Genomic DNA, 13,873 nt, shown 5'->3' with positions numbered 1-13,873 from the left:
ACCATATACTCACTTTTAATTCTAACACAGAAAAATTTACTCTTGAGACTGACTTGATTTGATTGAGCTGATTGTATAGAAAGCCCATTACTGCCTCATCTGTGAGAAAGCTTGGCTTAGGCTCCCTCTGCTGGTTCCCCAGAGAATAGCAGGAGCAGGCTCTCCACAGTGTACCAAACTGTCTCCATCCAGACTTTTCAGCCCAGTACAGTTACGTCTCTGGCGCTGGACCAGAGGTCTTGCAGGTGACATAAGTTAACTATTCCCAGTCTCTACATTTAGCTTGAGATTCCATTCATTGTATAATCTGGGTTTAGGAAAATACTTTGCTTCCTCCATATGTGATTTGGCATCTAAATTCCTGGGTCTGTCTCACCCAATGTGTTCAGGCTGCAGGTCTAGGCGAATCCAGGAGCTTCAAAGGAAAACTCCTTGTAATAAAGGCTTCTGAAACACTTCTGTGCCCAGGGGAAGAAGAAGATGGCCCCCCAAAGAATGTGGCTTCTCCTACTGCTGAGCTGTGTACTCAGCACTGAAGTCTTGGGTGGTGAGTATCCGTCACTCAGCTGGGACTGAGCCCACCCACAGCCTGTGTTCATGCAGCACACTGACAGCCATCCATTCACCCCCCAAAATATTTAGGTGCTACAGGAAATAGATGTCAAAGACAGGAACAAAAGACAATGTCACATGGTAAAAAAGTACAAGGACTCGGGTCACCTGGGTGGCTCAGTTGATTAAGCATCCGACTCTTGATTTCAACTCAGGTCATGATCTCATGGTTCATGAGTTCGAGCCCCCCATCAGGCTCCATGTTGACAGTGCTGAGCCTGTTTGGGATTCTCTCTCTCTCCCTCTCTCTCTGTCTCTCCCCGACTCTCTCTCTCAATAAATAATAAACTGTAGGGGAAAAACAAATACAAGGACTATAGAATCAAACAAATTCTAACCTCATGTGGTTGTGAGCCATAGTTAAATAATCAACTAAATGTAGATAATAACAATAGTTTTGCAAGTTTCTTGTGAAGAGGGAAGACAATGTGCACCTGACATCTAGTAGTCAATAAGTGAGCGCTATAATTAGAGGTACCCAATGTTTATGCATTGTTTTCCTATTTGAGTATACTGGGAATTCTGGGTTGCAAGGGACTTACAACCTTGTTGGAGAGATGGCTCCCCCACACATGTAGACCCAGCATCAAGTACAAAGTAACATGTCAACAAAACAAGAATCAATACCCTAGGATCTTCCAGGGGAGAAAGCCAGGAAGAGAACTCATGAGCTGAGAATAAGTATCATGGAGTATCTGAAATGGAAAGAAATGAAGTGTGGGCACATCTGGTGTAATGCCTTCGTTCTGTTTATGAGGCCCCAAGAAGGTAGAGACTTGCTCAAAGTCACAAAGCAAGATTACATAATGTTCTGGCGCCTCATCCAGGGTGCTTCTCATAGTCCTGCATGGCCCAGCGAGGGAAACCATGCCTGAGCATGTATATAACCTAACACTACTCCCACTGGGGAGTACTTTGGCCAAGGGGAGAATCAATTGGAAGAAAGCAGGAAGAGAAGCAGAGTTATTTCCAGCATCATGTTGGTGCCCGTGGCTCATGTGTGTGGTCCTTGCCTTAGCCTACCCTGGATGTGTCCTTGTGCTTCAAGGTTCTTTGCCCTCCACCCCATGCTGACTGCCAGCCACCAGTTCTGTCAATCCTTATGGCTGCTCGGGACCTGGGGGATTGAGCCGCTTTCTCTGAACCGTGCTAGAATAGGGAAGACTGGGGCGCCTGGGTGACTCAGTCGGCTGAGGGTCCGACTTCGGCTCAGATCATGATCTCGTGGTCTGTGAGTTCGAACCCTGCGTCGGGGCTCTGTGCTGACAACTCAGAGCCTGGAGCCTGCTTCAGATTCTGTGTCTCCCTCTCTCTCTGCCCCTCCCCCACTCACACTCCGTCTCTCTCTCCTTCAAAAATAAATAAACATTAAAAAAAATAAAAAAAATAGAATATGAAAGACAATGAGAGGTGGCCCTCAACTCTCCTGTGGAGGCAACCCACCAGGTGGTTATCTCCAGGAGCTTGAAATTCACCCAGGCTAAACCTGGGGAGCGAGAAACCAGTCTCCCGACTCTGGGATCTCACCAGCCCTCTCTGGTTTCTCTCCTCTGGAGGAGGTAGAGCCAGAACATACCACCGGTTACTCTACACTCGCTACTCTACTCTTCTTACAGATCTTCCTCCCTGTTGTAGAGACTTCCTGGGATTGCTGCATAGGAAGATTCGGCTGGATAGGGCTGCAGAACCAGGTCATGAATGCCCTGCTAGCCAGAGTAGGGAGCTTATCTGAAAGCATAGGAAGTCCCTAGAGATGTATAGGCAAAGGATGAAATAGATCAGGGCAAACGAGTGACAGGAGTGTCATTTGAGTGGGGAGAGAGGAAGTGCTTGCTATGTGACAACGACAGACTGCGCAAGTCTCCGAGGAACGGAAAGACCCCTGCGCTCATCTATAGCGCTGGAGTGCAGCCACGTGGTCACAAAGCCCGAGCTCGCCAGCCTGGCCTTCCCTTCATCACCGAGGCCCTCTGTATTTCCAGCCATTTCCCTGCTTCTTAAACCTTCAGATTCGGTGACGTGGCCCACTCATTAATCAAGTAGCAGGAAGAGCCTGTGCCTCTCGGTCATGGCTTCCTTGTCCAGACCTTGATTCTCCTTTCCCTTTCCACCATGCTTGCCTGGACGATTCCCTCTACTTGAGGCAAACTTAAGTGCTTGCCCTTGTGGTGCACATCTTGCACGTTTCTGCCTCCATTCCTCTGCTCACGCACCTCCTTTGCCTAACGTGTCCCCTCGCTATTGACACTACCCAGCTCACCCAGTGTCAAGTTCCATCCAAGTTGCCATCTAACCTGTCCTGTGTCCCCCTGGTCAAAAATACCCACTCCTTCCTCATAATGCCTAAAACTACCAATTTATGCCCTTTGCCCATTCTTGTGCTGCCTTGAATTATAGCTGTTTGACCTGACAACCAATGTGAGGATTCTGCCAGTTGCTGAGTGTGGCTATTCTAATTGTGTATTTCATAACTGGAGAGATAATCGTGGGATGGATGTGGGGTCCCCCTGGGTCTGCTATGAAATCGTCTTAGCTAGGGGCAGCTGGGTGGCTCAGTCAGTTAGGCATCTGACTTCGGCTCAGGTCATGATCTCACGGTTCGTAAGTTCGAGCCCTGTGTCAGGCTCTGTGCTGACAGCTCAGAGCCTGGAGCCTGCTTCAGATTCTGTGCCTCCCTCTCTCTCTGCACCTCCTCCCTCCTCTCAAAAATAAAATAAACATTAAAATTTTTTTTAATCTGATTGTAGCCTTTTCTCCAGTGCACAGTTCCCCTTACAAAGGCCATAGTTCCCTTTGGAGAAGGCTGGGAGAAAGATAACCTGTATAAAGTTTGGGCAGCCCAGCAGGATCCTTCTTCAGGACAGCCAGCCTCCCTTGCATTCTGTAGACTGACGAGTGTGGGAGTGGATTGGCTTTGCCATCATCGCTTGCAATCGCCTTCTGTGTTTGTGCAGACATCATCATGAGACCCAGCTGCGCTGCTGGATGGTTTTACTACAAGTCCAATTGCTACGGATACTTCCGGAAGCTGAGGACCTGGTCTGAGGCTGAGGTAAGGAATCTGGCCCATGCTAGGACAGGTATCTCTAAAGCCACCTGGAGGTATCTCTAAAGGGGCCACCCAGAGCTGCAGGTCTCATTTGGCTCAGAATTAAGAGTCCTCCCTTGGCATTCTGAGGAGTCACCCGCTGCTGAAATGCAGAGAATGGCGTTGTGTGTTCTCCTCTTCCAGTTCTATAAGCATGGATGGAGCAGGTGCTATGTGCCCAGATCCTAGGTGAGCTGTGAAGACATAAGAATGGACAAGAAACAGCCATTACCCTCAAGGAGTTCGCTGTCAGTAAGAAAGACAGAAATACACAAATAGAAGGAGAATGAGAAGATAAAGACCTTCCAGAAAGAACAATTGAATAGCTGCACCAGACTTACCAGAAAGAGCAGTGTGTAGGCAGTCCTGGAGCACACCAGTCTTCAGAACCACCTGACAGAAAGTGAAGCAGTCCAAACAAATGGAAGGCTTCATTGTCTACACAACCCAGCAAATGTGCTGGCTTTATCTCCCTGAGGCTTTGTCTAGAAGATACCCAAAGGGCCACCCCACCTCAGAGGAGTGTGGGAGCCAGTGCTGCCGTTTCTCTGGGTTGTGGCTGTTTAATTGACATGACTGGTTGGGGAGAATGTGGTGTGATCTGGGCCTAGAACGGCCTCAGAATTCTGTGTATAAATAACTCACCAAGGACGGAGCACCTACCAAGTGATAGCTATTGAGGATACGAAGTCTTCTCTGACCTTAAAAAGTGTGGGGTTAGTGCAAGATTGTGATCTTTAAATGGAAAATTCCAATGCAGTGTGAGCATAAGTGACTTTCCCAAGATCACACCCAGAGTAAGTAGCAGAGCAAACCCAGGGAAGTCAGCCCTAATGCAATGCTTCCTGAGCTGGTGTGAATGAAAGAGAGAGGGAGAAGGAGAGAGAGAGAGAGAGGGAAGGAGGGAGAATGTGCTAAATGAAGAAGGGGTTTCTCAGACACTGTTCTCTGAAAAGAAAAAAAAAAAGCTGGTGGAAAGTAATGGGCCTCTCCTCAATTCTTGGGAAGCAACTTGAAGAAATCTTAAAGGCCACCTGTATTGCCTGTACCCAGACATTCCAAAACTAATTCTGCCCAAAGAGGAAGTTACCTGGGAGGCTTGGGAGTAATACAGACCTGAGTTTGTTTATTTATTTTTTAAATATAATTTATTGTCAAATTGGCTAACATACAGTGTATACAGTGTGCTCTTGGCTTTGGGAATAGATGCCCATGATTCATCTCTTACATGGAACACCCAGGGCTCATCCCAACAAGTGCCCTCCTCAATGCCCATCACCCACTTTCTCCTCTCCCAACCCACTCCCCCATCAACCCTCAGTTTGTTCTCTGCATTAAGAATCTCTTTTGGTTTGCCTCCTTCTCTGTTTGAAACTATTTTTTTCCCCTTCCCTCCCCCCATGGTCTTCTGTTACGTCTCTCAAATTCCACATATGAGTGAAAACTTAGGACACCTGTCTTTCTCTAACTGACTTATTTCACTCAGCATAATACCCTCCAGTTCCATCCACATTGTTGCAAATGGCAATATTTCATTCTTTCTCATTGCCAAGTAGTATTCCATTACACATATAAACTACACAAAAAATTAAAAATAGAATTATCCTATGACCCAGCAATAGACCTGAGTTTAAATCATGACTCTGCCACTCACTAGTTATAGCCGTACCTCACTCTACCAGTTTCCTTGCTTTAACATGGGGATGTCACTTTTACCCCATGGCCTTGTCAGAAGGATTCATTAAAATAACTTACCAAGAGCTTATTACACATGCTGGGTGTTTATTTGAGGTTCTTAAGGCAAAAACGGTCCAGGATTGGTACAAAGCCTTAGCAGAGTTAATTGCTCCTGAACGTAGTGCAGAGAAGGTGCTGGAAAAGGACCCAACAAATAAATACCTTGGTTGCTGCTGCTAGTTGCCAATATTAAGGGCCAATCTTAGTTCTCGAAATTCCTGGTGTGGAGGGGACCATGAGAATGACAGTTTCCAGGTCTGAGTTCCAGGTCCTGTTATGGCACTACCAGGAGCGTGAACTTGGAGAGGAAATCTCACTGAACCACAGAGACTCTTTCCTCTTTTGTCCCAGGAACCCTTTGTGACTGGGCCTCTCACTAAACGTTGATTGGTAATCTGGCTTCCATGCCTCACAAGTTTGACAGTCAAATGAAGTTATGAAAACATGCCGGTGTTGTGAAATGGTCGGCAAGGGTGAGGAATGCATTAACATCCAACACCAGCCATGTCTAATCATGAGCAAGATACCAAAGGGGGGCATTGAAGTAGCAACTGCAGCCAAAACCATGTTTTCATTACATTAAGTTGTATCATGGAGGCAGAACCTGTAATACAACCGCAAAAGAGCATAAGATAAGTATACTTCTCTAGAAGATGTGGATATATAAAATGTTTGCCTTGTTTATTGGGACAATATGTTTCCAGTTAGAGAATGGTTATGCCACGTTTCATCCAATCCCTAAAACAAAAGGTGATTATCATTCAGGAATCGAGAAGAAAAATCCAGATTGCCTTCTCTTGATAGCATCTTTGAAAAGCAAGAATTTGGGATCAAAAAAAGACATATAGGGGCGCCTGGGTGGTTCAGTCAGTTAAGCATCTGACTCTGGATTTCAGTTCAGGTCATGATGTCATAGTTCATGGGATTGAGCCCCACGTCTGTCTCTGTGCTGACAGTGTGGAGCCTGCTTGGGATGCTCTCTCCCCTCCCTCTCTGCCCCTTCCCTGCTCCAAACAAACAAAAGACATACAGGAGTAAAACAAGTTCGGGTCTGGTGCTGAGAGTTTTAAAAGTTGCCGCAGAGAAGATAGTTATGTACTTACTAGGGTTCTGGGGTGAGGACTATGTGTTTAAACCTCAGGAGATGATTAGCACAACTTCTTGCCCACAGTACGAGTGTCAGTTGTATGGAAATGGAGCCCACCTGGCATCTCTCCAGAATGCAAAGGAAGCCAACATCGTAGCGAAGTATATAAGTGGCTACCAAAAAACCAAGCCTGTATGGATCGGCCTGCATGACCCACAAAAGGTAACCTCAGACTTGGCCCACACGTGTCCCATTGGGAGAGCCAGATAGATGGTGCCTGCATGGGAAATAGCTTCCAGGCCTACTGACGGAGGCACAGGGAGTGAATCTTTTTCAGTTACTGCCTCCAACCAACAGAGGCCAAAGCCTCAAGGTCTAGGTCTCAGTTCTGGCCGTCAACGGAGGAAATTATTTCAATGGCATCACTTTGTAGAACTTCTACCTAATTAAAGTCCTCCCAAATCTTAGAACACAAAATGACCGGCTTTTCACAGCCTAAAAAAAAGTTATGGGGCTCAGTCAGTTGGGCATCCAACTCTTGACTTCAGCTCAAGTTAGGACCTCATGGTTCCTGAGGTGGAGCCCCACATCAGGCTCTGCACTAACAGCATGGAGCCTGCTTGGGATTCTCCCCCCACACCCTTCCCCTGCATCTGTTCTCTCTCTCTTTCAAAATAAATAAGTAAACATTTTTTTAAAGCTGTGTAAGCATATATAGATATATACACGTATATGAAAACATACACACACATACACACACATACACGCACACACATCTGTTAGGGAATGTAGCTTAATTAAATTCCCATTAGATCTTGAGTTAAAGTTGGGAACTTTCAGCCAAGCTTTTTCCTAGATGCTATTATTTTTTTTCATGTTACCCATGACTTTTTTTTTTTCACTAGACCTTCGTTTTAATCTTCATCAGTACCTCATTGTAAAGAATGGTATGTGAGGTCTTTGGGCTGGGTGCCGAGGTCCCTCTGTGGGAGCTGCAGTTTACAGATTCTTCGTGGGAATCTTCTATAGTTAACCCAAACAAACATAAGGAACACCAGAAAAGAACCCCCAGACTTTCTGTTTCTTGATAAAACTTCGCCATAGATGTTGCAAATAATTTATACAATTAATTACACATTTTTATGTATTTACATTGCTGTCAACTCTCTTCTTCAGAGTTAGGACAAATATTTACATCTATTTATACAATTGTGGGGGTATTTAATTTTCTACATTCATAACTGAAGAAAGTAAGTGGCTAATAAAGTCCTTAAAAATGTGTAATGTCTCTAGTTATCAAAGATGCAAATTAAAATAGAAATATAATTTGACTTATCAGATTATCAGACTTTTGCTTTGTCTTAATGAATAATATTTTTAAGGACGTAAAGACATTGTCCAGTAGATGGAAAGCAGTTTGGCCATGCATATCAGTACCCTCAAAATATTCACATCCTTTGACCCATTAACTCCACTTCTGGGTTTTTATCCTAAAAAAATAAGTTTAAGTACAGAAACAGCTTCAGGAACAAAGTAGTTCATAGCGGTATTCTTTATAATCATTGTAAATTAGAAACAACATAAACATCATCAATACCATTAAGGTAAATTATAGTGCACCATGACCATTTAAAAATGTTTTGAAAGCAAGATACACAGTTGAGTATGTATTTTTAAAGACCACCACCTATTTTAGTCCATAAAAAGATCGTGATAAATAACAATGTTTACACCAGAAGTAACTATGCCAAAATCAATAGTAATGTTTTCCTCTTTAAATGGGGTGACTTTTCTCTTTTTCATTCTGTGCACATCCCTGGGCTTCTTGTGATGAAAGATTTTTACGGGTTTTCAAGGGGCCTGAGAGGACCGCCTGGCTGTGAGCAGGTGCACAGGCTGACTGTCTTCCATCTGTGGTCACTTGCAGAGCCAGAAGTGGCAGTGGATCGATGGGGCCTTCTATTTGTACAGAAAGTTGGCCAAGTCCGCAGGTGGGAACAAGTACTGCGTGGAGATGAACTCCAGAGAGGGTAAGATCCGCCGCCCACCCCCACCCACCTCCCCTCCCCCCCCTCCCCCCGCGGGCCCCATTTCACACCAGCAGCTCTGTTTCCCACAGGATAGTGGCCTTGCCACAGACATTATTTACCAACCCACAGTCATTTGTGATCATTTTACAATCTTCGCCATATCCATAGACCAACTATTCTTAATATCTTCTTTAAAATACACTCACTTTTTTTCTTAAATACACTTACTTTTATTTTTATTTACATTTTATTTATTTATTTTGAGAGAGAGAGAGTGAGAGGGGGAGGGCCAGAGAGAGAGAGAGAGAGAGAGAAAGAGAGAGAGAAGGAGGGAGGGAATCTTAAGCAGGCTCTGCACTGTCAGCACAGAGCCCGATGCAGGTCTCGAGCCCATGAACCGTGAGATCGTGATCTGAGCCGAAACCAAGAGTTGGACTCTTAATCGACTGAGCCTCCCAGGGGCCCCAAATACATTTATTTTTAAATCCTATTGTGTACATATGAAGGGGAAAGATGTCACATTTTGGGAAACCCAGGCTACAGGAAAGAAATACATATAACTTCTTTCTGAATTCCTTCTAGTTTGGGTTCCCCATGAGCCCTGGGAACCTCATCTTTGCCTGCCTGCTGCCCTCTTGTTTGTTTCCCTGAGTTTTGTTCCCAAAATGCAGGGCCCAGAACCTTAGCTCTAGGCTGCACACAATCACTTGAGTCTCCTCGTTTTTCTTGTCTTTCATTCCTCGCTTTTTATGCTAATAACTTCCAGTTTTCAACTTTTGTACCAATGACATTTGGGGCTGGATAATTCTTCGTTGTGGGAGCTGTCCTGTTCGTTGTAGGTTCAGGATATCCTGGTCTTCAATCTTCAGAGATCAGTAGAACCACTCCCCCACCACAGGTTGTTACAACCAAAAATGTCTCCAAATGTTGCTAAATGTCCCCTGGGGGCAAAATTGCTAGCATTTGAGAACACCGAGATTAAGTGATGTGAAAAGTCTTCTGCTGTAAAACAAGAAAACAGAATAGCAAAGAGAAAGAGGCTATTTGATGCCGAAGACAACATCCTAGTGGGTTTAAAAGGCCATCATGGTGTCACCAGGACACCCCTCCTAGGCCGGAAGTGGGCCTGGGAAAGGCCTGGACTGAGGACTCAGGAACATGACACAGGGTGGCTGTTGTCTGGGGAATAAAGCTTTTATATGCACAAAAAAAGAGTGTGAAAATTTTCCAACAGCAAAAGATGAATGGTAGAAATAAGGTAACAAACTCTGAGGCCAGGTCGAGACCCTTTGCAATAAGAGGGTCTCCTCACGGGCAAAGGAAGGGCTTCCCAATGACTTGTAGAGCCCACAGCCGCTGCTGGGAAAGGCATAGACAGCTCAGATGGAAGGAACACAACCAAGACCAATAGGTAGAAACTGGTAATACGTGACTTTCTATCTAAATTAAGGGGGGGAAAGTTTAACAATTAGCACTATCCAAAACTAGAATGTGCAGGAAGCAGTGAGAACCCCATCACTAGAATTAACCAGGCAAAAGTGGACATTGTAGTTGCAGTACCAAAAGCGTTAGAAGAGGAGCACATGGCACATGAAGGAATCAATCGAGGAACACTTTTGAAGTATAAATTCCAGGGATCACTTTGGACCTACAGCATCAGAATCTCTAAGGCTGGAGGCCAGTCCAGCTTTGGGGAAGCAATGGACTAGACACCTTTCAGAGTGCTTCCTGTGATTCTGAGATTTCAACTGGACCAACTTCTCAAACACAAGTCTTTCCCATCAGTCCGTGTTCACATGGGCAAAATCCCAGGAACGAAGCCACCTGTGTGGGAACTGGAAGCCTGATGTCTTCCTGAGAACTAGCTCTAGGTCTTTCAGACTCTCTTCCTTTTCTGGGTTCACTCAGCCCAGCTCTTAGGCACCAGAATACAGGTACTCAAGCCAGAAAAGCACAAGGAATGAAACAAGGATTAGCAAGAAACTGGTGGAAGGTAGAATTTTAGAGAGCCTTCCCTTGGCCCTGTCAGTGTCATTTTCTATTTGTGTAACAGATTTAGCCCCGCCAACTCAGTGGCTGAATTGTTTCCTTCAGACCCAAAAGGTATGGTATTAATGTCCCCAACACCGCCATGCACACGTCCTGTGTGTGGCTAGACCTGTTCCTTTTTTATGTCTATTTAGAAAGACCCTCAGAGGCCATTTTGTCTGGTCGGTTCTTTCACCCCCTCTGACTCCTTTTCTGCACCACGGCGGAACTTGCTTGTGACTCTCTGACAAATTGCACGTACAGTGCTTTCTGACAACTCTACTGGTCCTCTCTGACACATTTAAAAATGTAGTGCTACAATTTAAACGGAAACTTCAGGGGCACTTGGGGGGCTCAGTTGGTTGAGCATCCAACGCTTGATTTTGGCTCAGGTCACGATCTCACCATGGTGAGATGGGAGCCCTGAGGCAGGCTCCACGCTGGCACGGAGCCTGCTTAAGATTCTCTCTCCATCTCCTTCTGCCCCTCCCCTGTATGCATGCTCTCTCTCTCCCTCTTTCTCTCTCCCTGTTCCTCAAAAATAAGTAAACAGAAATTTCATATTCAATGGAGTTGGAGTCAAGACCATGGGCTCTGCCTTTGGAATGCCTGGGGTGGGATTCCAGTTCCTCCAGTTAGCTCTGTGACCCTGAGCCAATTTCCTACTTCTCTGTGCCTCAGTTGCCTCTCCACAGAAAGGGAAAACCAAGAGTACTAATCACCTGAACACATATATGTGAAGTGCTTATCCCAGTCAGGGTAAACTCATGGTTCTCCGACCTGGAGGGGAGGGGTATGGTCTACACACACCTCTCTGGTGTAAAGGAACGGAGGAGGAGAGTGCAATCAGACTCCTCCCTAAGTTGGTGTCCATGGGGGAGCTGCCTGTGTTCTTGATTATTTGAAGCCTAGAGCCGTGTTCTCCCGGCCCCACACCTTGTCAGTACCTAGAACTCGTCGTCTCCATATCATTACTCTCTGTGGCCCGGCTCTGGTTGCCATGGACATGGGCATGGGCTGGCCCCATCCTCTCTACCTCTGGAGACCTCTGAAGGGGAGGTGGCACACCTTCCCCCAATTTGCCTGGCAGTGCCCTCTGTCCCCGGGGCTCTCATCCCACCAACACACACTGGCCCCAGGGCAGGACGCACAGGTCAGAGCCAGACGGACAGACGTCTAACGACTCACCACTCTGCTGCCCACACCGCAGGGTGATAAGCAGATCTGTGGACAGCCCTGGTGGGCCCTGTCCACAAAAATACTTCCGTTTCCAAGATCACCTGCTCCTTGCCGTCAGTCCTTCTTTATAAAGGGGTGGCCTGTGGGACGTGACTGGCTCAGCAGCTTCCAGTCCTCAGCTGCGGACTTTGGAAAAACCACCTCCGCATCCTTGCAGCCTCCTGTTACAGACACAAAAGAACCCCGCTTTTACGTCCAGCTCTGTCTTCCCCTCCGAAGTTTCGCTGGCATGGGGCTTCTGCAATTGTGCCTGACGTTTACATTATTTTTCTTTCCGTGAACAAAGTTAGTGCTGGTATTCGTCAGAGAAACAGAAGTAATTGGATGTATACGGAGAGAGATAGATTTCTTTTAAAGTGGCTCCCAGGCGCCTGGGTGGCTCGGTCAGTTAAGCATCTGACTTTGGCTCAGGTCATTGATCTCATGGTTCGTGAGTTCCAGCCCCACATCGGGTGAGCTCGAGCCCTGCTTTGAGTGAGCCCCACTTCTCTCCCTCTCTCTGCCCCTCACTCACTTGCACCGTCTCTCTCAAAAAAAAAAAAAAAAAAAAAAAAAAAGGCTTTTGTGATTGTCGGGCCAGCAAAGCTGACATGCACAGGGCAGGCTACGGACTGTGAGTTCCCACATGCTCTGATGTCACAATCCTGAGGCCAGGGCACTTTGGAAGCAGAATTCCTTGCTCTTTGGGAAAACTCGGTCTTTTCACTGATTGGATGATTACCTACATTATGGAGGGTAGTCTGCTTCACTCATGAAATTTTCTCATTACTAGTTTAAATACTAATCACATCCCAAACAAATCACCTCTGCAGCAACACGTAGACTGGTGTTTGACCCAACGCCTGGGCCCACCTCCTAGCCCAGTCCACGCATGAAATTAAGCATGGCAGTGCACTTCCCAGGGTTCCAAGCAAGAGACCCAGGGAACGCTGGTAAGTGCAATACAGAACTGGAGGGATTTGAACGTCTGTTTATTTTCTTGCAGACTTTTTAACTTGGAGGAGCAACAAATGCAGCACGCACCAGCACTTCCTGTGCAAATACCGAGTGTAGAGCACGAATCGAGGCCGCGCTCACCCCACACACGCCCCTGCCCTCCTCCCTCTGTGCATGCCGGCTGCGTCTGATCATTGTCTCAGAGCAAACACGGCAACTGAGGCTGATCGGCCCTGTCACACTCACTCTTCTAGGTTTATTAGCATCCGAGGCCTCAACACTGTATGACAGTGGCTTCTATGACAATTACAGGAAATGTGGCTTTGGTGTGATCTCGTTTGCATTTCTTAGAAGCACCCCCAGAGAGGAGAGGAAGTGTGGCTGGGCCGCCCACGCAGTTCTGGATGTGTGGATGGCCATCGGCTTCCCCCACGGTGCTGTGCCAACCGGTCAACACAGAGTCTTATGCCAAAACCTGAGAACACCCCCCTGCACCCCTGTGACCTTAGCAGCCCAAGACAGGCTAAGAAGCTGGCTCGGGGAAGGGTGCAGCGAAGGGAGGGGGAGTGAACAGACAGCGCGCTGGCCCTCCTGCCCCCTTCCCCACTTCTTCCTTCCTCCCCCCACACCCTTGTCACTCTTTTCGAAGCCAGAGGAAGACATCAGAGATAACGTATTGCTTCCTCTAAGCACGAAAAAGCTTGTTAACCCAAGGGATAAATGTCTTCATGGTGGGAGTCCAGGCAAGATGATCGGATGGAAAAGGGTCATTCTTTGGAAGCTGATAGGTCAGCAAAAAGCAACCACCAACGCCTTCGAGGGTTCTGGGGAGCCACTGTTGGAGAAACAAACAAAGGTATCAGATTCTTTGACCGAGATGGTAAGATAAATCAGGAATGCTAGACAGCCAGGGGCCATGTACGAAAATCATTGGGGCAAGTGCCAGATTCCCTGGTATTTCCTGTAAGAACTAACAGAATGTGAAGGAAACATGGATCACAATATCCCCAAAAGGCAGAGGTTCCCAACGTCTTCTGACTATGGCCCACCTACCTCCCTAATTCATTCATACTCTCTGGAGGAAAAGGAGCTCATGATGGCAGAGAAGTAAAGAGA

At 46.6% G+C, this 13,873-nt stretch overlaps 1 protein-coding gene across 1 annotated transcript; it reads left to right on the top strand.

Moving 5' to 3' along the window:
- The first annotated feature begins 407 nt into the window (after positions 1-407).
- Positions 408-13,185, top strand: REG4 (regenerating family member 4). The gene is made up of 5 exons (XM_040471476.1): positions 408-547; positions 3,567-3,664; positions 6,609-6,746; positions 8,452-8,554; positions 12,807-13,185. Exons 1-5 carry the CDS (start codon positions 481-483, stop codon positions 12,872-12,874), a joined length of 474 nt encoding a protein of 157 aa, XP_040327410.1. The 5' UTR covers positions 408-480; the 3' UTR covers positions 12,875-13,185.
- The last annotated feature ends 688 nt before the right edge of the window (positions 13,186-13,873 follow it).

The sequence above is a fragment of the Herpailurus yagouaroundi genome, unplaced genomic scaffold (assembly GCF_014898765.1).
Source record: "Herpailurus yagouaroundi ecotype Mexico unplaced genomic scaffold, PumYag 77, whole genome shotgun sequence".
Classification (NCBI taxonomy): domain Eukaryota; kingdom Metazoa; phylum Chordata; class Mammalia; order Carnivora; family Felidae; genus Herpailurus; species Herpailurus yagouaroundi.
The sequence above is the reverse complement of the archived record's forward strand: the minus strand, read 5'-3'. Positions and strand labels throughout refer to the sequence as shown.